The 24,430-nt window shown below is 38.5% G+C and overlaps 1 protein-coding gene across 1 annotated transcript; it reads left to right on the top strand.

The window, feature by feature from the left end:
- Positions 1-2,426: 2,426 nt before the first annotated feature.
- On the top strand, positions 2,427-10,935 carry LOC103696589 (ubiquitin-NEDD8-like protein RUB2). The gene is made up of 3 exons (XM_008778264.4): positions 2,427-2,691; positions 8,306-8,565; positions 10,527-10,935. The coding sequence occupies exons 1-3, from the start codon at positions 2,599-2,601 to the stop codon at positions 10,633-10,635; spliced, it is 462 nt and encodes a 153-aa protein (XP_008776486.1). The 5' UTR covers positions 2,427-2,598; the 3' UTR covers positions 10,636-10,935.
- Positions 10,936-24,430: the final 13,495 nt, after the last annotated feature.

A 24,430-nucleotide genomic window follows, 5' to 3' on the forward strand; every position in this document is an offset into this window, starting at 1 on the left:
TACCGGGGTGACTTACTACATAACTAGCCACCTAGTCTGCAACCCTATTAGCTTCATAGAAAATATGTTTTGCCTGGAAGGCCCATTGTCCCTCACCATTGCTCAGATATCTCGGAGCAAAGGATGGACACAATCATTACCCCTCGGGGCTCCCCGGATGCAACTAATGACTGTGGCCGAGTTCCCCTCCAGGGCAATGGAACTGGCACATAAGACATACCGGGCGTGACGAAGGTCCGCCTAAACAGTCCTCAACTCCGCACTCAGAACCGAAATGTCAAGTTATAGATTAAAGTATTGGATAAAAACAAACATCAAGAGATAAGCATAGATTTTTTAAATTATTGGATATCAATATAATGTATCTCTAATTTTAGTGTTTTTTTTGTAATTTAGTTATCATTTATAAGTAATTTTGGTTTTTTATACGAGATAATGGGTGTAAATTTAGATTTTATAAATTATTAATATAAATGTAATGAATATAAATTTTAAGGGGAGCTTTTTTATTTTTTTTCAGGTATTAAAGTTATTTTACTTTAATAACTTTCAGCGAGAATGTGAAATCAAAGATTCCTTCTGTCCGATTCTTTCACGGTCGTCGTCGTACTGAAAGCTGTCGCCCAGCCATCGTTTCCTTTTTGTCATGCGTGATTTTCGCCGTTGGGACGCCGAAGTCTCGCGCCGTTTGGACGCCTTGCCATGTCCGTCGGGACCACCGGCCACCGCTGATCAGACGCCAATCCATCGTTTAAACAAAGCCGGAAACGGAGCCCGGGAGTGCAACGGGGGCGGATAGCTACTAAACTTCCGCACGTGCTATTCACGTGAATTGCGAGGCTTTGCTAAAATGGAAGGGTCCAAATCTGAGCACGCTTTGTAAAAATCATTTGCTTTCAAAACATCTGTTGGTACGGTAGATTTCTGCTTCAATAATTGGTTATCTAAAGAAATTATTACTAATGGTGGAGGTACCATAGAAGGAATAAAGATTACAGTTTCTTGATATAGAAAATAATTAAAATTTGGATGGAGGGTGTTTCTTTACTATAATCTCGTGGATCCGCCGTAAACATAACAAGCAGGTGCCTTATCATCCTCCTTTTTTTTTTTCAGTTTGGATCACATCTTTCTATACTTATAAATCAGAAAGAACGGAGAAAATTAAATCCCTCTTCAAAATCTGTCTGAAATATTTACATTTTTCTAAAAAAAATATTTCTATACTTATTAAACATAAAGAAAAAAGAAAACCAAACTCCTCTTCAAAATTCAGAAAATTTTTTATAAAAAAAATTATCTAAAATATCTAACTATCTATATCTATTAAGAACCAAAGATATCATGCCTATTTAAGGCTAATCCATGTTTATCCCAATACGTTCTTAGATTTCCTTTCTAAACAATAACTCTCTAGCTCCCTCAACATCCAATTTTCCTTCCTTCCTCCCTCTTATGATCTCGGTTTTGCCTTGCTTTTTACTGTCATAATAAACCTAGCTAAAAGGAAGAACGCATCGACTTGAAAGGATCATGGTTATATATAGATTTTTATGGATCTTAAATATCAACTGTTGAAGATGCTGGTGTACCACAAAAAAGAGAGAGAGTGTGACATGATAAGATATGCAAAGGTTACTTGAGTGGGAATACCATGGATAGGCATGGTAGGGTCTTGTCTATTTGTTTGCATTATGGGTTGAGCATCCCATAACCTACTTATCAAGCTTCCTCTCTCTAGTCTTGTGCAATAAGAAAATTTTAGAGGCTAGAGATACATCTCTTATAACTCACTATTATAGTCATTGGATATTGCACATCTATGCTTGGTTTGTGAACTTCAATATTTCCTATAGCATTCTTAAATAGTATAGCAAATAAACATAAAAGGTTTTCTTCTTCTTCTTTCTCTTCTAAAATAATCCAACATTTGTTTTTTATCTTTAGTTTTCAATTAAAATTTCGAGGCATTTCAAACTTTTTGTCTAGAAATGATGATAAGATCTTTACATCTATTTGAAGAAATCTTATCTATCTAAATTATTATAGATTTCCAAAAATCAGAAGAAAATCATTACAAAATTAGAGCTATAGCTTTCTACTACGTTTCAATCCAACAATATTATAATTTTTCTGAGAGTTATGGGATATCAATTGTATGTTTCAAAAAGTTCAAAACCACTAAATGTTTAATATAATTACATATCAAATATTTTTATTTTTAAAAAAGCTTTAAAATAAATATTCAAGTAATATAATATAATTTTGATGAAAGCCATCAATTATAATTTTTTATTTTTTATGAGCTATCATTTTTTATTTGGATCTTCTGAATTCGCACATACATTTTTACTAATAATAATAAAACAAAAAATATTATTAGTACCACATGATAATAAAATAAAAATATTTTATTTATTTTCCCTGGAACGCCAACTCCGAGCGCGACACCGCCAAGGCTCCCGCTAGGCGACTAGAAACCCAATCGCAAGCAGCTTCGACCGAGCGTGCCGCAGCTGAGCGCCAGCGGCAGGTAGACGAGAGAAGTCTCCTCCTACACCCCCAACTCCGGCCCAGACAACGCCGAGACGGGACAGGATGCAGATCTTCGTGAAAACCCTAACCGGGAAGACCATCACGCTCGAGGTTGAGAGCAGCGACACCATCGACAACGTCAAATCTAAGATCCAGGTCTCCTCTTCCTCCTCCCTCCAAATTCCTCTTTTCTCTACGGTCGTGCTTGTTCTGGCCTACCTATGGATTTCTTTTTTTCTTTTTTCTTTTTGATACGATATAAATCCACCTATCATAGGTTGACCGAATTAACGCTCTTCTCGATCTTGTCATGTTCTCAAGTTTCTTGATTATTTTCTTTTTTTAAATTGTATCGTGCCGTAGTTTATATTGTTATGCATTAATTTTCACTTGTTCTTCTCCTTTTTAATGTAATGGAATTTATCGAGTGTTTCTGACTGCTTGATGCGCCACAATCCTGTGCTTGTTTGTGAGAGTAAAAATTGAGAGGAGAAGAAGGGTATCAGATATTAGTTTTGAACCTAGGACGGCAGGTCTTTCCACCACGGAGGGTGGCGGCAAGCTAGTTCATTATAAAATCGTTGATTCATTAGGGAAGGTGTTCTAATTATGGTTTTAATCCATAATAATTTCATGGTACTGCAGTTACAACATAAATATATATTGAGGAATCATAAACATATGCTTGACATGAAGCACGCCAACGTCTCAGATCAGCAGGGGCCTTCTTGTAGGATGCATAGTGGGGAGGTCACTATGGCTAGCACTGCATGTTGGTCTTAAAAACATTCACTTGTTATATGCATATATATATATATATATATATATATATATATATATATATATATATATATATATATATATATATATATATATATATATATATATATATATATATATATATATATATATATATATATATATATATATATATATATATATATATATATATATATATATATATATATATAACTTCATGCAGGCAAAATCCAAGAAGGCGATGTTACCATTGGGTAACAAATAGAATTAGGTGTTAGGCCAATAGGACTTATATTCCAGCTGTTTGGCACACTTCTCCTCGGTGCATGCGCTAGGAGCAGTTCTGGATTCAAGCCCAAAAGGTGGCATGCCAACATATTTCTTGGAAACGTAAAAAAAAAAGGAAGAGAGAGAATATCGTGGTAGGGTTTGGTTATAAGTCATAGAGGCATGTTAAGGTGGTGTGCTGGGATAGCCCTTTTTCCCTGTCTGTTATAGTTGTTATTTAGGTCTGGTTTGTGAGGACATTTTTTTTGGCATTTCAGAGGTTCTTTTTTGGGGATCCATCATCTCAGCTTCTCATTTATTCTGCTCCAGCAAACTAAGCTTAAATGTAGAGGGTCTTCTAGTGTAGGAATCTTGCTCATTTTCTTTTGTTTCCTTTGAGACGTGAATTTTATTTGTTGTAGGCATGAGAGAATGGTTTCTTCCTCCGGGGCTTTTTTTCTTGTTATATGTCTTACATCTTTTTGAAAACTAATTGTATAAATATAACATATGATGACCTCGAGAGAAGATTCAATATAAGAATTTAAGATTTAAATGTTGGATCCAATTTTGAAATGATTTTCCTATGTGTGTATGTGAAAGAGGATTTTGTTTTTGCTGGCCAAAGAAGCCAATTTCCTTAAAAAAAACATGGCACATGTGCTTCATTTATGCTATGTTTTTTAAACAAACTAGAAATAAGTTATGTTCCAGTGCAAAGAAGCCTACAATGACTGAAGAATCTTCTATTTTAAATTGATCTACTATTAAAGGTAGGATGGATAAGTTCAAACTTCAAAGATGTTTTCGTTGAATTGTTTGTAAGGTGGTTAACAAAGTAGTTTTAAAAAAGAGGCATACAGTTGGTGGACCATAGAGGGTATGACAAGCAAAGGGACTATACTAAGGATGAACTACCTCCAGCGACCAGCCATCTCCCTCAGAGGTGGGACTGTGTTGGGACTGTTAGATGTAGGTGAGGGTTCAATTTAGGGTCTGGAGTTTTATGCAGTGTTGGGCATAGAATACGTCCATGTAATATTAATTGGAGACCAAAATGCCATAAATAATTAATAGTTTGCAGAGAATTGTTTGAAATTTTACAGGATTTGGGTCAGAACTTGAAGACTTCATCACAGTCCTGTATTCCTAAATTATTATACTATTAGTTCTTCTCCTTCGACCTCTAATGTAGAGGTATAAAATAAATTTAAAAGGAGAGAAATGAGATTTTTGTTGTGGTCACTGTGGAGAGCAGAAAATAGATTTCTTAATCTCTTTGGAGAAAGCTCCATTCAAAGGCATTGGGTAAGACATCTGATGATAATGTGAACTAAAGGCTGTGCAAATATAGGTGAGCAAAGTAGCTTTAAGGAATTGTTTGCATAATATTATCCTTTTTGGAGAAGATTAGAAGTCAAACGAGTTTAACCCTTATGGATTTACCATGCAAATGGAAGTTTTCCTTCATAGTTTGGAGAAATGTTTTGCTATAATTTCTTCTAAAATAGTTTGAAATTGCTCGTCAATACCATGTATTCTGATTTAGTTACTCTGGAATTTGCTTCCCATTATTTCTTTATAGCCTTGGTGGAAGTAAGAGTTCAAATTTTGCAAGAAAGAATTTTTTTTGTGCAAACATATTGCTGGCAAAAACAGAATATATTGAAAAGTTAGCGAACGATAAGAACTTAGGAAAGAGAATGGGTTGAGGGGATGTAATTACGAAACAAATGGGTTTCTGAGAGGTGGTGGAATATCGAGTTCCACAAATTTTAGCTTTTGTGCTAATGTCAGTGTTACATGAAGTAATCATGTCACAAACTACTTAACCAAAGCACAAAAAAAGCCATTTCTGTTCAACCAAATATCAAACAAAAATAAATCAATTAAAATAAAACTTAACAGATCAAGGAAACTGAAAACATGTCAAACCCGATCACCAACTAAGATGCAGAAAATAGGTTTCCAGGAGATGATGAGATATTGATTTTTCCACTCATTCCAACCTTTTCTTCTGATTTCTCACCACATGGCCATAATCAATTATAGAAAAAGAGGGTTTTTGGTCTTTTTCATATGATATAAACAAAACTGAATGCTAACCTGACAAAGTGAAAATCCAATGAACTAAGAAGCTGGAAGACATCAAACCAACCATATTATTTATTTCACTCCTATGCAATCATTTATTCTAATCAACATGACATGATGATAGGTAAATGAAATTCATTCCTCAATGTATACCTGGCAAAGACTGGGCATTTGTTGCCCGCTACCTTGTCAAGCTTTCTTCCTTCATGTTGGTCTTGGAACTGTAATCCTCTCCTGCACTTTTCAAAAATTTATGCTTCTTCAATTTGACCCTAGGGAGCTCCTTCTCCCTTGCATACATGTATTTCTTGTATCTCTTGCAGAACTTCATTCCTTTCTCCACCTGCCAACCAACAAAAATATTCCAACCTTGAGCAATAAATAGTAGAATAAGATCCATAGATTAATAAATTGCGGAATTCTAGAAGGAATCCCACTTCAGCATCTATCAATAAAGAACATTGCCTTCAAAACAAATCTCCATGTGAAGCTCTTCTCTTCTTCTTTTGAGGTTATTCACCCAAGTTTGGGCAGATCACAGAGAGAGAGAGAGAGTGGCGCAGCTACAAAGGTGAGCAGGTAGAAAACTTGAAATAAGAGAGAAAAAGTAGCAAGGATATTTTGCCCAGAAATTATATAGAATATTTTGAAATTTGATATAGTACGTATTTATTCCTTATTTTTATTATGATTTATTTGTACTTTTCTAGTTATATATATGTATGTGTAAATACATATAAATGGCAATTAGTTTTTTTTTTTTAATAGAATCTGCCTAGAATCTACCTAACTGCTTGGCTTCTATATAGGCACTACGTAATCTCCATGCTGCCCACATATGGCAAATAACCATTAGAGTACTAGAAACATTTTAGTTGAAGCTTTATTTTGAACAAGTTTGTGTTGTCAATTAGATTATACTGATAATACCTCTCTTTTTGTGAGCCCAATCTTGTCAAATTGAAAATTTTATATTTCTTCTTTTCTTTGAATGGATGACTAACTTAAGAGTGAAAACAATTGGAAGTCTGGTGGAGGATGACTGAAAAGGGTCTGGTGGATTTTTTTGTGATACAAGGTGATCCATCAATGTTTTCAAATTGTGAATATTCGATGATTAGTTCTCAACCTAATATCAACTCTTTATATTTCTATCAAATTCTTGACTAATGCAATTTTGGGAAGAGGACCTTGCTAGGAAACCTAGAATACCAGTTAGGGAGAAGGAAAGTGTACCTGATTGGTTATACAATCTAAGTTCATGCAAGCAGGGAGCGGGCATATGGATTTCACGTAGATTTGGGAGTTCTTTTTGGACTATGAAAGAATTAGCAAGGTTGGTTTCCAGAGGCAGAGCAAGACAGAACCAATTCAAAACAAGCAAATATGTTGAGTTGATTCCATTTGGATGGTAAAGATTGATTTGTTGTTGTTTTTGTTACTTCTTTATGGAAGGATGGCATTGGATTAAATATATTATTTACTTAAATCCTCCCAATCTTGGATTAATTCAAGAAATCCAACAAAAAACAAAATAAAAATAAAATAATTCATTTCAGATTTGTTCGTCAGACACAGATAGAATGTTCTAGTGGAGAAAATTCTGGTCAGATGTTACACTGCTTTATACTTGCTTGACCTAGAGGTCAATTTAGCTTCATCAAACTGAACCAAAAGAAGGGTTTTTTTAGGAAAAAGATTAAAGAATGTTCTTAGAAATGTGCCTCCTTGGGTAATCTGGACATGGCTGCTGAGCTCATAATTCGTCACATTATGCACTCGGAAACATATCCCTTATTTTAATGCTCTACTAAGATTTATAAAGCCTTGTTTCTTTTTACTTTTTCTTTTTTAATTTAACAAGTGGTGGGATCACTGTTGTCATCATTATTGGTGTCCTAGGACTCTTGGTTGATTTGTGCCAGACCATGTCCAGATAGGGAACTTCCCTTCTCTCCAGTCTCTGTGTACTTCATACACATGTTTTTATTCCTGAAAGCATCTCTTTAGTGCTATCAGTATCCACATTTGATTTCTGAAATACATTGTTAACTAATTTTATGGTAACTATTTTGAAGATAATCTGCCTGTGACACCTAATGTGGCTGATTGGTCTTTTCTTTGAAGTTTACTGTGGCATTTTCTTTTTGATTCCAGTAACTTAGATCCTGCATCTATGAACATTTCCTTGTTTCCTTTGAATTGTTATTTGCATCATGTGGAAGTAGAACCAGCTTGTTATATTGATGAATTTGATCAGTAAATTTCAGTAAAGTTCTTGTAGAGATGATTGATAAGATTATGAAACAAAATTGAGGTTATAGAAAATTGTTAATCTGTAGAGCTACCAAGGGATCTGCATATGTCAGCTTAAGGATTTTCTATCAATTGCTTTGCTCTGGGAACCTCTCTCTAAGCTAGAAATATTCTAAAATTTAACAAAATTAATTTAACAGAACTCAGACATCTGTGATTACTCAATCCAAAAGATATGTGAATATAACATATATTGTTTTGTAGCATTAACAATGATGCTTTATGCTTAAAGCAATTTTCATGGTTGATCAGTATGGATTCATGCCTTTCAATATTAAAGGCATTTCTGTTTTTGTTTAATGTTAGATTGAATGTCTTCTGGATTATGCTGCAGGACAAGGAGGGTATACCCCCAGATCAACAAAGATTGATTTTTGCTGGAAAGCAGTTGGAAGATGGTCGAACCCTAGCTGATTACAACATTCAAAAAGAGTCAACACTGCATCTGGTTTTAAGGCTTAGGGGTGGAACAATGATCAAGGTGAAGACACTTACTGGAAAGGAAATTGAAATTGACATTGAACCCACTGATACCATTGATAGGATCAAGGAGCGAGTAGAGGAGAAAGAAGGAATTCCACCAGTGCAGCAAAGGTACCCTTTCATTGAAATTTTTGTTTTATGTAAGCAAATCTTATCTAATCTATATTAGCTGCTATTGTTCTCTTGACATCAATGTCATCAGAAGCATCTTCAGTTGTTATTTTCAATGTGCATTGCTTTTATGCTCATTTTGTCTCCATGAAGAATTAATATTCCATTTTAATATTTGCAGTTCATATTGTGTTATGCCTAACAGAAATTTCTTTACAATTCAATTGCCATTTAATTACTGTTATTAAATTTTATGTGAAAACTTGATCTTGCTTGGCATTTTGTACGTTAAGGAGCAATTTCAGATGATAAATTTTATTTCTTTTTCTTTGAAACTTGTTTATCAGTATGATAGATTTCTGTAGTAACAACGTTTTATTTTCCATTCATTGATGTTTACTTGAACAGTTTTACATTGTATATACTGGGAAACAAATGTTAGTGCGGAAACTAAAGAATTGGTTATGATACTTTGATCACAATATGCGTATAATAGGCGGGGGTTACTGGTGAAGCAACATACCCAGATTACCTCATTTTCATGTCTATCAAACATCCCCACTAATGAAGGAAAATATGCATTGCCTTGCAATTTTCTGTTGGATTATTTTAAAACTTAGTTAGCTCTTGTTAAAAATTTATGAAGATTGATTCCAAACAGCGGGCAGCTAAATTCTGGCTAAAATATTAAATACTCCTTCAGTTTGTCCTCTTAAATATAGTCTTTTAAATGACTATGTTGGCAATTGGCGACGGATTATCTTTTCTAGCAGCTACATTGATCTTGGACATAATTATTGAAGGTTATTTATTTGCCTCTTTTATGTTTCCTCATCCGTCGAACATAAAAATCAGAAATTAGGTTTGTTGCAGATTGCAGCTGATGGATTTTTTCTGCTGTTTCACATGGGATCTGATCGGGCTTCCTTAGTTTCATGGACTCAAAGGATATCAGTTTGGTTATTAGCCAAATGAAACTGGTATGATTTCACCAAAACGCACAAGGGGGAGGGGGAGAGAGAGAGAGAGCGCGAGTGCGCGCGCGCGCGCGCGCGCGAGAGAGAGAGAGAGAGAGAGAGAGAGAAGGGGGGGAGGCCAAAAACTTTTTCATATGTGCTTCTGATGCACATAGATCATGATTTAGGTGAGCATTCTCAATTTCTTTGGCTCATCATGTACTTGGCCCTCGAGCCCTACAAACACCCTTTTTTTGTGTCAAGTTGGTTCATTAGCAAGAAATTTCCAAGTTTCTTTTTTTCCTTAAAATTTTTAGGCATTCTTGTAGATCATGTTTGACTAATATGTGAAATGAAACACAGTTGACCTTCCCACATTTTTGCTCCGAGAATTTTGTAGCTCCCTAGTGTTATTGTGGATACAGATTTATAATTTAGATGGCCTGTGTTTGTATTTTGCACTGATTAGATTTGGATTGAACCTTAGAGTTGTAGCTCATCCTAGTGCAAAACTGGAACTGCATGGCGTAGAGATCTCAAGTGAACAAGGGGTATCCTTCATTTGTTTCAGATGATTTCTTTTAATTGTTTCAGTTGCAATTATTTTAATCGCATATTCGTAGATCATTGTGAGCTTACTGTTGAGCTTTCTGTCTATATTTTTTTTTGTATTTCAACTTCTCTATTCTTGTTTGCTGTTTTCTAATATATAACTTTCTATTTTGTAATTTTGAACCAAAATCTTGTGTTCTCCACAATGGCAGATGAATTCTGTTTTTTTTTTTTTGTAATCTTTTAACAAGAAAATTATATCCTTGCAGTCATTGTTATGATGAGCATTATGTAAAACTCTGAGAGCAATTTCCACTCACTTAAGTGGCTTAGGTCAAAACTCCTAGTTGGTGAAGGATGGTCTATTACTGATATTGGCTTATTTTTATTTAAGATGTGTCTCTCATTGCTGGGTTGCATTGCCCCATCTCAATATTTCATTTCCTTGTGCAGGCTCATATATGCAGGAAAACAGCTTGCTGATGACAAGACTGCCAAGGATTACAACATCGAGGGTGGTTCTGTCCTTCATCTTGTGCTTGCTCTAAGGGGTGGTCTGTAGCAGGAGCTCATGTATGTACTACTGCAACTGTTGTGTTTTTGCAGCTCTTGACATCAAAATAAATACTTGGCACCTTTTGGGAGTGGTTTTATATGTTCCAATGAGAGGCAAATTTGCCGCTGTTATTGAAATTGCATGAATGCTTAAACTGATTAGACTTGTGAGCTTCAAGACTTGCTTGTTGGATATTATGCTGTTCCTGTTATTTAGGTCTTCTTATATGGCTTTGTTGTAATTTTGTTCTTTAAGTACTCGTTGAGTAAAGAGATAAATGTATCAGTGTTTTTATGCATTTACCTATGGGCAGTTGTCAATATTGCTTGAGCCATTATACATGAATTACTGGAGCAAATGTTGGATGCAAGCTGGTCCTGGATTGGCCCATGGTAATCCTAGGTGGTCGAACATAGAGTTTTACAGTGGCTTGTTGACTGTAAAATGTAATGAAGACCACTATTATACTAACCTTTTAGGTTTTTCTAGTGGGATTAGAAGTAATGTTAAGCAAATAACTGAAATGGTGAATGTATTCATTTGCTACTGTTTTGGTTGGTCTGGAATATGTTAGTGTTTATATGGTTGACATAGAAATCAGCCAATTCTTTGCTTATTTTGAGTAGATATAGGTGTAACATACTCATGAAATCATAAGAATATTATTGGAACCATAATTCGATCTATCGAAAGCAAGCTTAGGGATATAAACTTGTTTTGTGTCTATTTTACATATGCCATCAGACTGATGGATCTATACTATGAGCTATATTGGAGCGGTTGTTTACTCTCATTTGTTTCATTTCCCCCTATTTAATTGAAAACGTTATGGGGTGAAGTGTAGATCTAGGTTAAAATCAAGTTAATGGAGAGTCTAAATTTTAGGCAGATCGAAGCTGCTGGATGCAGTCTAAATTTTAGGCAGATCTAGGTTCTACTTTGAGGAGAGTGTAGGCTTTGGTGCAATGGATGCTAATAGTAGGCATCTGTAGTGCACATGAAATGGGGTGCTTGAATTTTCCATCAGATAAAATATAAATTTCTGTTGATTAACTTGGTAAATAAACTCTATTTGTTGGAAGGTAAAGTCCTCTTGCTTCTCTCTTGGAAGTAGGGTGTATTTAGTAAAAGATGGAAGTGGTTACCTGTAGTCCGCATTCTAGTAGTGTAGACATGGGTCGGTATGTGCACTGACACATTCTGATATCTTGGCTGATGCAGTAGCCGGCTTGGGGCGCAACATCTTGGACTTAATCCACTGTAGTATGGTCTTTAAATCACTGATGAGATTTTGATTCTTGCTGACAGTTGACATTGCAACTAGAAATAATTACCACCATAATCATTAAACCTGGTCCCATCTATCGAGTGTAGATTATGAATTCTCATTCAAGAAGTATCATCTAGCATTGTCTTAGATATTGTTTATAACTTTTCTCTATTTTTTGTTATCACTTGTAAATCATTTATATTATTTCTTTGCCTCTTTCGACATCGTTTAATTGGAAATTTAAGATTAAGATGCACAACCATGTGGCTAGAAGACGAGGGCTTCAAAAATTCTTTAAAATTATTATTTCATGTTGAAAGGAGTGGATTATCAGAAAATAAGATTGGCACCATGTGTTCTCTTATGTTTCAATAGAAGAGTTATGATTTTCTCAAAATGATTATTTGCATACGTATATGCTGATAGAGTAAAAATATATCTACATTTTGGCCGTTTTTTTATAGCAGTTTGGCTTAAGAGTCTACTTGTATTTATATACAAGTTTCCAGGCACTTGTGCACCAAGTATTTAGTAACCAACAGCAGTTTCTACTTTTCTCTTTCCAGGTGCATCAATATGTGCTATATTGCACTTCCAATTCTCACTCGCTTGTAGATGGCACAATAAGTTGACATATTATTTGCCTAATTACAAATTTCACATTTTTAATTATCTCCTCAAGTATTTATTAGAGATTTGTAGATAAGGAAACCTTTAAAAAACTAGAGCTATGATCCTTGTGCTTTTGATCGGCATCAAAAGATATGGTCAAAATGTTGGTGTATTTTTTTTATATGTAATTCTTAACCTGTTACTGTGAATAGAGAATTTAGCATTAAACACGTATTATTTATATTTCAGCAAAGAATCTTATACTAGACTTAATTGGATTCTTGTATGTTGGTCATAAATTTATGAAGATTCTTTTCTTTTCCATAGAAAGGCAATCGTTTAAGAATGCGACAAAGCTTGAATTCTTTACTGTAGAAAAAGATATAGCAATATTGTGCATTGCTTAGAAAAAAAATGTAGTTGTACCTTGCTTTCGACATTTAGCAACAATTAATCCCTAAAGACAAACTAATTAAGCTTTACGTCTAAAGCCATATCTCCAAGCCGTGATAAACTTTGTCATGTTTTGGCTGATGAATATTATCATGTCTGAGATATTCAATGCAATTTCCTTATCTAGGTTCATTCATTTCATCCTCTTGGTTTTTTCTCGGCCTTCCCTTGTGATGCAATCTTTTTGCCACTTTCGTGGCCTGTTATTGCTATCCATATTGGTTATAGAATGTGATACGATGAGATAGAATACAATAAAAATAAAGATAAAATACAATAGAAAGAAAGATGGAGAGTGGGAGTCCAAGCAAATTTTTAAAATTTAAATGGTAATTAATTTCTGATCCTTCCAATGGCTGCGCTATAACAAAATATCCCTGTCGATCGGAACTTCTATTTCTGGTCTACAGTTATCGGTCTTTATAATTTTCGGTCCATGATGGCTATTTCAGTGTTCTAAAATTTTGAAGATGCCCCCCATGGCCCCTACACTATAGCACGTTGATTATTCTCGATATCCTAGGTGATCCTAATTAATTGTATTCCCTTTATATTCAATTTCTAGCAAGTATATCAAAGAGAAATTTAGCAGTGCCACCAAGTCAAATTGTACGGTTTATAACACCTCCATGAATAAATCCATCCTAGCTAAATTGTACGGTTTTACTGCCTTCTTCCATTAGTTCAAGCCTGTTCGACCACAAGACTCTATTATTCACAGACGCGCAGTGGTCTAAGAATCCAATGGAACCCATGTATGCCTGTAGCCATGGAAGATGACCTTATCATCCCACTCCAACTAGTCCTACGACTGGGGCAATAAGATCTAATCCACTCAGGATGGTCTCACTTTTTGACGCAAGCATGTCGATTCCAGCACATAAAACTTGCTTTCCCGAATAAAGGAAGCATCTCAGTTGCTCATGAAAATATTCATAAGAATGAAGGGTCATGATAACATAGCTTTTACGTTGAAGCTCCATAATTTACTATAACATCTAAGAGTATGTTAATTCCCAATCTCCCAAAATCCAATCCCTACTCTCTCTCAGTATTCAAGTCCCATTCCGATTTTGATTCCGGCCATTCTGATTCGGGTTCCGGTTCCGATTCCAGTAACCAGACGCACCCTAAGTTTAATAGGAATTTTGAGGCTTTCTTGATCATGACATAATTGTTTAAAGGAAACCTCGCCATGCTTGATGTTAAAAAAGTAAGACGAGCTTTTCCCCCGGAGCTATATGTGTGTAAGCTAAGAAAAGAAATGTAAAAGGTGGATGTCTGTCTCCTTCCTTTGATCGTTTGTCCACGATTTGTTGAAAAAGCTCTCTCTCTTTTGTCTCATTTAGTCCATGAGTGTCTTCTCTTTTTTACTTGACCATAAAAATGAGGGACCACAATAAGCTTGGATCTGAGGGAATCTAGATTGCTAGGTCTAGGACCGATCTTGGCCCAGTAGTAAATGAACATCCTGGAACAGCCCAGCTCAATCCAGCCCAAACATAATATGTTTACCATCTCCATGTCATCATAAGGCCTCCAGAGAAAGAACTAGAAATCTCGGATTAAAAAAAAAAGAGCACATTCAGAGTTTTTTCTGAGAAGGGCGGGACCGATCCTACATGATAATCCTTACACATAGCAGACAAAACATAATTCGGTACCAGAATGAAGGATGGATTTTAAGAATGAGAAGATATGCGGCTGAATTGGATTCTAGGAATTTGTCCATGAAAATCCAACCTATGTCAAGTTCTTTGAATTTGTTCTGCTGCTAAATTTTCTAAACTCTTACAAACCACACAATTGTTAGGCTCTCTCTCCATGATCATCTGTTAGCTATCCTTTTATGATAGGTACCTTGATGAACAATGAGAGCTTCCGAGTCTGTCGCCTAGGATTCACTCTCCAATCCTTTTGCAGGACTCTTAAACTCCAACAATGGCTGAAGATTGTTGAAGCACTTATCAAGTAGCAACTGTCACCATGCCATCTCCCACCTACATAAAACGGTGAAAAATAGCAACTCGTAGCCCACAGTTCATGTGTGGGAGCCTACCCACCAACTCGTGACTAGGGTATACAGCACAATATGGTATTGTTATATCATCATCAAATGTCACATAGCTGTAATAGCAGCAATTCCGCAAGTGGCTTTGGATAATAAAAAAACTTAAGGTCCAGAACACCTGATTAGATTAGTTTTCTTTTCCAGATAAACTCTTACGTAAATAGCAACTCAGACATGTCCCTGACTCTAACTCGAGGAAACTCAATTTTATCCATTCCTACATGGCGAAAGGATCTCTAGCATTTGGTACAAGGAATGCAAAAAATGTGCTAAAAATTAGAGCGAAATAACAGTCTCATATCCGATAAGTTAAGGACTCTTATGGTGCTTATATACTCTTACAACTATTCATCTAAATATTCGAATTTTTAAGATAGGATCTTATCACGATATCAGATCTATTGTGCATCATAATCTAGATCTATCAGTTATATCGGCCCCTGCCGAGAGATTCTAAGGTTGTGGAGGATCCGGTAGAGCGGAGTAGGACCCTATCAACATCCAGTGAGAGGTGAAAACTTTTAAAGTTTCTTCTTCTTTGACTAGAGGTGAATAATTTTCTCCTTGTTCTTTCCCCATGTTGCCACCTCTTTGATCTGGACATGGTCTCCCTCAATAAAGCAACTCAAGTATTGTTATTCAACTTCTATGCCAACCCTTGCTTGATGCACTAAAATAAAATATGTATGAATCCTCTTCTTTATCACTTGACATGGGTCCAACTCCTAATTGATAAAAGGCCTTATTAGGCTAAAGAACACTTGTCACAATGGGCCTAACCAACTACCACCAAACAATCTGACGTTCCATGGGAAAGGATTTAGTTGACAGGCATCGCTAGATCTGGATTCTATTCCAGATCCATGTTCAACCAGTCTGTCCTAGTTTGATAGTTGATGACACCTGGTCTACCCTCATTTGTATAACAAGATTAACAATAGCATAAGACTTTGGATCGGCCATCAACTCTTTTTGTAATCGTTTTTAGCGTTTACCAAACATCAGCAAACGACTGAGACATGCAGTGTCTACGCAGCGGATATATTTATTTCTTACCGTAATTTGGAGGTGGAGTACAATCGAAACGGCCGAAATCATGATCCGTTGATGTAGAAATACCAGCCGTTTGATTAGCTCTCTCTCTCTCTCTCTCTCTCTCTCTCTCTCTCTCTCTCTCTCTCTCTCTCTCTCTCTCTCTCTCTCGTAATAATGTACAAGATACAAAAGAAAATAAAGCTAAAAGGAATATAAAATAAAAGTTAACATTTTCGCATTCAAAGGCTTGTTATTGCATCCATGCAAACTATTGCCGCCGAGAACTGACTTGCCCTAGGACCGAGTGAGAGAGATGCTGGAGTGCTTGGCGACGAGCTATTTTGATCGTGCATAGCCGTAGTTGGAATGGAGAGCTGTTGTCAGGGTCCTGGCCTACGATCAAGCTCCGACCAAAAACAGTAAAGACAAAGAAGTCCTCTTTCTGGAGTGTGCTTGGCGGAGACCCTTTAATGCTTGAGTCAGGATGACGCTCTGTGATTAGAGAAGATTCTCAGTGGTTCGTCAAGGCATGCGAGCACTTACCGAAAGGTTTCCTGGGAGTAGATTGTATAGGCATAGGTGCAAGCCTGTCACCCATAATTTGGGCACGTGAGTCGGCTAGGATTGGCAGGCCCCCGCACATTCCAAGAATCAGGTGCTGGTGTTTCACACACAAATCATGTCTTGACCGTTTGGCTGGAGTGATCTCAGAGGTTGTTCGAGATTTCGACCGAGATGTCGCTATCTATGGAGAGTGTTTAAAATTTGAAATTAGCTGCACGCTTCTGGGCTGGTCATATGGCGAGCTTTAATTAGTATCCATAGGCTTCATGGCAAGCTTTGGTTGGCCGGCCTTTCATACGAGCTTTGTGGTTAGTTCGGAGACCCATGACAAAGGATAGAGGAAAGGTCAAATGGAAGGACAGAGGAATGGTTACAATCAGTGTCTTCCTTCCACGAAGCTTGCCAGTTCGCTGCAGCATTTGCCGCGCTATACATATGTCAAGTTGACAAGGAATTCAGGGAGGCATACAGCCGAAGGATATCTCCTAGCAATGGATTCTGAGATGGAATTCTAGGGCCGTTCTATATGTATAACAGAGTCACCTTGAAGAATTAAGTTGTTTGCAGATCAAGCCCAAAATAGCTTCCTTGAGCCCCTCTCAAGGCTCCCCGAATTTCTACATCTGGGACAGCGTTTGCGAAGAGCCTTCTTAATGCTACCAACAAAACCCGTCCATCATGAACCATTATTATGAAGCCGGCACCACCGTAATTATCCTCTAGAGAACCATTAAAATTAACCTTTAGCAATCCATAGGGGCTGCCTCCATAGAGTGCAGGACTTCTGGAGCCAGTAGAATGTAGTCGGTAATTTGCTTTGCCTTCCACAAACGCTCCTTGTTCTTTTGAGACAATACTAGGCATGAGATACTTCATTCTATGTACCAACAACTTAGGGCTCGTTTGGTTCGGGGGAAAAGAAGGGGGAAAGTTTGGTCAAAGGAAAAATAATGAGATGCCACTTGTTTGGTTGGAATTTTCAAAGAAGAGAGATGAGAAAGTTGTATTCTCATGGGAATATGATTCCCATATTTCATGGCAAAGTCTTTTCCATGAGAAACATGGAAAAGTTACTTTCCCATGAGGTAGGAATCACTCTATCTTTATTTTTTTCCAAAAAGACCCTTCAGCATTAAAGAGACATTAAAGATCTATTTTTTATTAAGAGTATAATAGGAATTACACATAATTTTCTAGGAAGGTGGATGATCAACCAAACATAAGCACTCTGAAAATCTATCACTTTTCCATATTTAACCAAACATGCCAAAAGTACATTTATAGGCATTCTCTTTCTAGGGAATCTTCTTTCCAGAAATCATATTCCTATGCACCTTAGGGATCAGCATTAGCTCTGTCGGCATAGCACGTGTGTCCAAATCCTCTTGCACTGCTGCTAGAACATTCTCTTTGATGATAGGCCAAAAGAATTTCAAACACGAGGAGGGAAGATTTATACGCACGTTGTGAACAAAGGGACACCACTTGCTCTGAAGATGGTCATATAATAAACTTGCAATCTCCTCCTCTGAAGTGACTTTTGTTCCTTGCTGGTTTGGAAATCTTGTTGTTCCCGTTCCTCCATCTTCTTAAAATGGTACTTCTATGGAAAAACCTTGTGTTCATAGCACTTTCAGCTAGCCACAAGCTTGGAGCTTTCTGACACCGCAAGATTTCCTTGCTGCCAAAGAATTCTGGTATGCTCCCTTAATTTCCGAAAAAGTGTAGCATACCGAGGTTGAGGAAATCCAACCAATCTCACATCTTTCACCTGTATTTTTTTTAAATAGATTACTGTTAGAATAAGTGGCTCATATTAAGTGGTATTCTTATTTGAGTGGTACACTGGTATTCTAACGGAGCGGAGCGGAGCGACCGGGTATTTATCTTTAGGATAATTATGTAATGTTTTATTTTACCAGGGATGCTGATAGGGATTGGGACTCTAGGGTTAGGGTTTTTTCTATATATATCTTGTAACCCTTGTTATTTGGTGATAAGAAAAGTTACGGCCGTTTCGCTTCCGTGGACGTAGGCACATTGCCGAACCACGTAAATTCCTGTATTTAATTTTTTCTTCCTCTTCCTTTCTCAATTCTGTGCATTGTTCTGTTCGCCGTTTGGATCTTGTATTTTCGCAACAATTGGTATCAGAGCCCAGGTTATCTTTCCTGCGGCCGTGGGCGGTGTTCTTCACGTGGGGAGATCAGAGGCGTCTTCTCCCAAGCCGAGGAAAGGCAAGAGGTTTTTTTTCTCCCGGTGGGTTCTCTCTCGAACGCCGTGAAGAACCAAGAGAAGAGAAAGGGGTTGTTCCAAGCCGTGGGAGGTTGTTCACGTGAAGGGAAGGGAGATTTGTTTTCTCTGTTTCACGGGGGGGAGGGGGGGGGGGGGGCTGAGGGGTTTGTGTCCTCTCTCCCAAGGCTCTCTTCCCAAGCCGTGGGTGGTTTTTCTTCACGCAGAAGGGGGAGTTTTTTGGATCGCAGGAGGGGGAGTTTTTGGTTTTGACATTTTCTTCTTCCCAAAGCCGAAAACGTTCTCGTCTTCTGTTCTTCCGACGGCTCCCGAGCGGAAGGAAGGAGAAAGGCCCCTGTGACGACCGGCTGGAGGTGAACAAAGGAGGAGGTTCTGATTCAGCGGCGGAGAGGAGATCCGCCGTGTCCTTCCATTGTCGCGCACCGTCACGCGCCTAGATCCAGCCGAGAGAAGAGGAGCCGTGCGTCTCCACCGCCACGTCCTCCCACCAGCGTCCGCATCCGCCGTCACGCGCCTGATCCCGTGTGAAGGGGAGGAGAGGATCTCTGCCGTTCGTGGCCAGAACCAGAGAAGAGGACCTCCCGTGCGTTCGCGCCCGCTGCCGCGCGTGGATAGACTCGGAGGAGGAGCACCGTCTGCACCCGTGCTGCCGCCAACGCGCATCTGCGGCCGTCCGTGGACAGATCCTGAGAGAAGGGGCGTGTTTGGTATTTTTTCTTATTTTTCATCAGATCCTATTTTTCTCTATTTTATTTTGCAAAAAGATAAGATTGTAAGGATGTCTTCTGCAAAGTTCGATGTGATAAAGTTCGATGGAACTGGAAATTTTGGGCTATGGAAGAGGAGGGTGAAGGATCTGTTAGTATCACAGGGTATGGTGAAGGCCCTGTATGGAAAGAAACCAGATGACATGGGTAATGCAGAGTGGAAGGAATTGGAGGCTAAGGCTGTTTCAAATATACGACTTTGTCTGGCTGATGATGTGATGTATCATGTCATGGACGAGGAATCGCCGGTGGCAATTTGGTCAAAGTTGGAAAGTCGGTACATGTCCAAGTCATTGACGAACAAGCTCTATCTTAAGCAGAAACTGTACGGTCTTAAGATGATAGAGGGTGCTGATTTAAGCCAACATATCAACGTGTTCAATCAGATTATCAGTGATTTGCAGCGAGTTGATGTGAAGTTCGAAGACGAAGACAAAGCGTTGATGTTATTGCATTCTTTACCCGCTTCTCCTACGTACGAAAATTTGGTTACAACTCTGACGTGGGGAAAGGAGACCCTAGAGTTAGAGGACGTCATTGGAGCCTTGTTAGGTTTTCATCAGAGGAAGAAAGCTAGTGCTGAGAGTTCTCAGGGAGAAGGTTTAGTGGTGAAGGGTAACCAGGAGCGTGGAAGAAGCAATACAAGGAATGGATCAAATCGCAGTAAATCTCGGTCTAAATCCAGGAAAAAGAAGAGCATAACGTGCTACAAGTGTGGAAAACAGGGTCACATAAAGCGGAATTGTCCTGAAAAAAGAAAAGGTAAAGATGATGACAAATCTGAAGGGTCCAAGTCTGCAAATATAGTAAAAGAAGATACAGAGAGCAGTGACGGTGACATACTTTCAGTTTCGTCCAGTTCAGATCATCTCGCTGATTCTTGGATTCTGGATTCAGTATGTTCCTATCACATGACGCCCAATAAAGATTGGTTTGACACCTACAGGTTAGTTAATTCTGGTTCTGTTTTGATGGGTAATAATGCATCTTGCAAAGTCATTGGAATAGGGAATATCAGAATTACTATGTTTGATGGTGTGGTTAGAACGTTGTGTGATGTTAGACATGTTCCAGATTTGAGAAAGAATCTAATTTCATTGGGTACCTTAGACTCTAACGGATTTTGTTACAAGTCTCAAGGTGGAGTAATAAAGGTTAGTAGAGGTGCTATGACAGTGATGAAGGGGCAGAAAGTAGCAGGGAACATCTACAGGTTGATAGGAACTACTGTTGTAGGTGGAGTTGCTGTTGCAGAATCTGAGTCTGATAATACAGTCTTGTGGCATATGCGTTTGGGTCATATGAGTGAACGTGGTATGCTGGAACTGCATAAAAGAAATTTTCTGAAGGGTGTTAAAACTTGCAAACTGGATTTCTGCAAGTATTGTGTTCTTGGAAAACAGAACAAGGTTCAATTCAGGACTGCCACGCACAAGACAGAGGGTATTCTTGACTATATTCATACAGATGTTTGGGGACCAGTCAGAATAGCATCACGGGGTAGACATACATATTTCGTAACTTTTATTGATGATTTCTCGAGAAAGGTCTGGGTGTACTTCATGCAGCACAAGTCAGAAACGTTTGCCAAGTTCAAGTTGTGGAAAGCTGAAGTAGAGAATCAGACAGGGAGAAAGATCAAATGCCTCAGGTCAGACAATGGGACTGAGTACACAGATTCAAAGTTCATTGAGTTTTGTGAGCAGCATGGGATTAAGAGACACTTCACAGTACGCAAGACACCTCAGCAGAACGGTGTGGCGGAAAGGACGAACAGGACTATAGCTGAAAGAGCACGGTGTCTCAGGTTAAATGCAGGGCTTGCAAAGAACTTCTGGGCAGAGGCAGTGAATATGGCATGCTTCTTGATTAACAGGTCACCTAGGGCAGCACTAGATGGTAAGGTTGCAGAGAAGGTATGGACAGGTAATGAGGTAGACTACTCAGGTTTGAGAGTATTTGGATGTCCTGCCTATGTGCATATTCCTAGTGAGGAGAGGTCAAAGCTAGACTCGAAGTCTAGACAGTGTATCTTTCTGGGGTATCAGAAAGGGGTGAAAGGGTACAAGCTTTGGGATCCGAAGGCAAACAAGGTGGTGATCAGCAGAGATGTGGTTTTTGATGAGAAAGCCATATTGAAAAGTACTCAAGAAGAAGAGAAGCAGATGCCAGAAAGTTGTAGCAGCAATAAGCAGGTGGTGCAGGTGGAGTTAGAGAGTTCTGTCAAGGAGAATAATGTTCAGGGTACGGAGACTTCTACCTCAGCCGATCAAGAGCAACATAATATAACCACAGACAGACCCAAGCGTACTATCAAGCCACCAACTAGGTATGGTTTTGAAGATTTGGTTTCCTATGCATTAATCACTAGCAGTGGAGATCCTACTACTTTTCAGGAGGCAGTACACAGCCAGGAGAAGAGTAGATGGATGGGTGCTATGATGGAGGAGATGGAATCTTTAAATAAAAATCAAACATGGGAGTTGGTGGAGCTTCCGGAGGGGAAGAAAGCGATAGGATGCAAGTGGGTGTTCAAGAAAAAGGAAGCAGTATCAGAAAAAGAAGGGAAAAAGTTCAAGGCACGTCTGGTAGCAAAGGGATACTCACAGAGAGCTGGGATTGACTATGATGAGATTTTCTCCCCAGTGGTCAGACACACTTCCATCAGGGTAGTGTTGGTATTGGTAGCACATTGCGATATGGAGTTAGAGCAGATGGATGTAAAGACAGCTTTTCTTCATGGTGAGTTGGAGGAGCAGATTTACATGCAGCAGCCAGAAGGGTTTTAAGAACCTGGACAGGAGCACTTAGTCTGTAAATTGAGAAAGTCACTTTATGGGCTAAAGCAATCTCCGAGGCAGTGGTACAAGCGTTTTGACTCCTACATGATTCGGATTGGCTACAGGAGATGTGAGTATGACTGTTGTGTTTATGTGAGGAGCCTTGATGATGGTTCTTTTATTTTTCTGTTACTTTATGTGGATGATATGTTGATTGCTGCGAAGAGTATGAATGAAGTCAACAAGTTGAAGACTTTGTTGAGTAGAGAGTTTGACATGAAGGATTTGGGCGCGGCCAAGAAGATTCTTGGGATGGAGATTCGCAGGGACAGAGATTCCAGAAAATTGTGGTTATCTCAGGGTAGTTATATACAAAAGGTGTTGGAGAGGTTCAGCATGGGTAATGCGAAGCCAGTGAGCACACCTTTAGCGAATCATTTCAGATTGTCTACCTCACAGTACCCAAAGACAGAAAAAGAAATTGAAGACATGTCAAAGGTTCCATATGCTAGTGCAGTGGGGTGTCTGATGTATGCTATGGTTTGTACCAGGCCGGATTTGGCGCATGCAGTTAGTGCAGTGAGCAAGTTTATGGCGAATCCAGGGAGACAGCATTGGGATGCAGTCAAGTGGATTTTCAGATACTTGAGGAGTACTACAGACCATGGTATCATGTTTGTCAGACAGCAGGATGATCCTTCAGTCGTGGGGTATGTTGATGCAGATTATGCAGGGGACTTGGATGACAGGAGGTCGACTACAGGCTATGCATTCACTCTTGCAGGAGGGCCTATCAGTTGGAGGTCCATGGTACAGTCTCTAGTTGCACTATCTACGACTGAGTCAGAGTATATGGCAGTGGCTGAGGCTGCCAAGGAAGCATTGTGGTTAACGGGATTAGTCAAGGAGCTGGGTGTTCAGCAAGGTGGAGTTCAGTTGCATTGTGACAGTCAGAGTGCGATCTATTTGGCGAAGAACCAGGTGTATCATGCGAGAACCAAGCACATAGATGTGAGGTATCACAAGATCAGGGAGTTGGTTTTTTCCGATGATATATTGCTTGAGAAAGTTCACACTTCTTAAAATGCAGCAGACATGTTGACAAAACTCGTTACTGCAGACAAGTTCAAGCATTGCTTGAACTTGGTTAACATCTCTAGGTGCTAGAGAGGATGTGTTCCAACCTATCAGCGTCAGGTGGTGTCCCAGGTTATTTTTCTCCTAAGGGGTAAATATTCGCCAAGGTGGAGATTGTTAGAATAAGTGGCTCATATTAAGTGGTATTCTTATTTGAGTGGTACACTGGTATTCTAACGGAGCGGAGCGGAGCGACCGGGTATTTATCTTTGGGATAATTATGTAATGTTTTATTTTACCAGGGATGCTGATAGGGATTGGGACTCTAGGGTTAGGGTTTTTTCTATATATATCTTGTAACCCTTGTTATTTGGTGATAAGAAAAGTTACGGCCGTTTCGCTCCCGTGGACGTAGGTACATTGCCGAACCATGTAAATCCCTGTGTTCAATTTCTTCTTCCTCTTCCTTTCTCAATTCTGTGCATTGTTCTGTTCGCCGTTTGGATCTTGTATTTTCGCAACAATTACCAACAATCTCTTTGTTCCAATTTAGCGATCATATCCAATATGGAGTAAATGTTCGATCTTGGCTTCAAGGAGATCACTATAGTCGACATCTCCCAGACATGCCTCCATTGAATGCCATTGGTGCTAGCATAGATGACATCAAGCAGCCACCGCTTGGTATTGGGACAAAAGACCACATCATACGCTGCCCAATGAACCCTCTGAAGGAATTGCAAACTTGTTCCATTGGTGACTAATTACCCTCTGTGTCTCTAGCAAACGGCAAATTTCTGGATCATAGGTTCCTATGATTTTCTTTTAGATTATTGGAAAAAGAAGGCTTTTCAGCCCCTCTGTAGCTCCACGACATAATACAGAGCAGCATCCTGCAGTTCTATTGCTTTAGAGGAAG

This window comes from Phoenix dactylifera, chromosome 11 (genome assembly GCF_051530095.1).
Source record: "Phoenix dactylifera cultivar Ajwa chromosome 11, Ajwa_hap1_PhDact_Kaust_v1.1, whole genome shotgun sequence".
Classification (NCBI taxonomy): Eukaryota; Viridiplantae; Streptophyta; class Magnoliopsida; order Arecales; family Arecaceae; genus Phoenix; species Phoenix dactylifera.

Coding starts and splice junctions, on each gene's coding strand:
- LOC103696589 (XM_008778264.4), top strand. CDS start 2,599: ATGCAGATCTTCGTGAAAACCCTAACCGGGAAGACCATCACGCTCGAG. Junction 2,692..8,305: donor ACGTCAAATCTAAGATCCAG/GTCTCCTCTTCC, acceptor ATTATGCTGCAG/GACAAGGAGGGTATACCCCC. Junction 8,566..10,526: donor ATTCCACCAGTGCAGCAAAG/GTACCCTTTCAT, acceptor TTCCTTGTGCAG/GCTCATATATGCAGGAAAAC.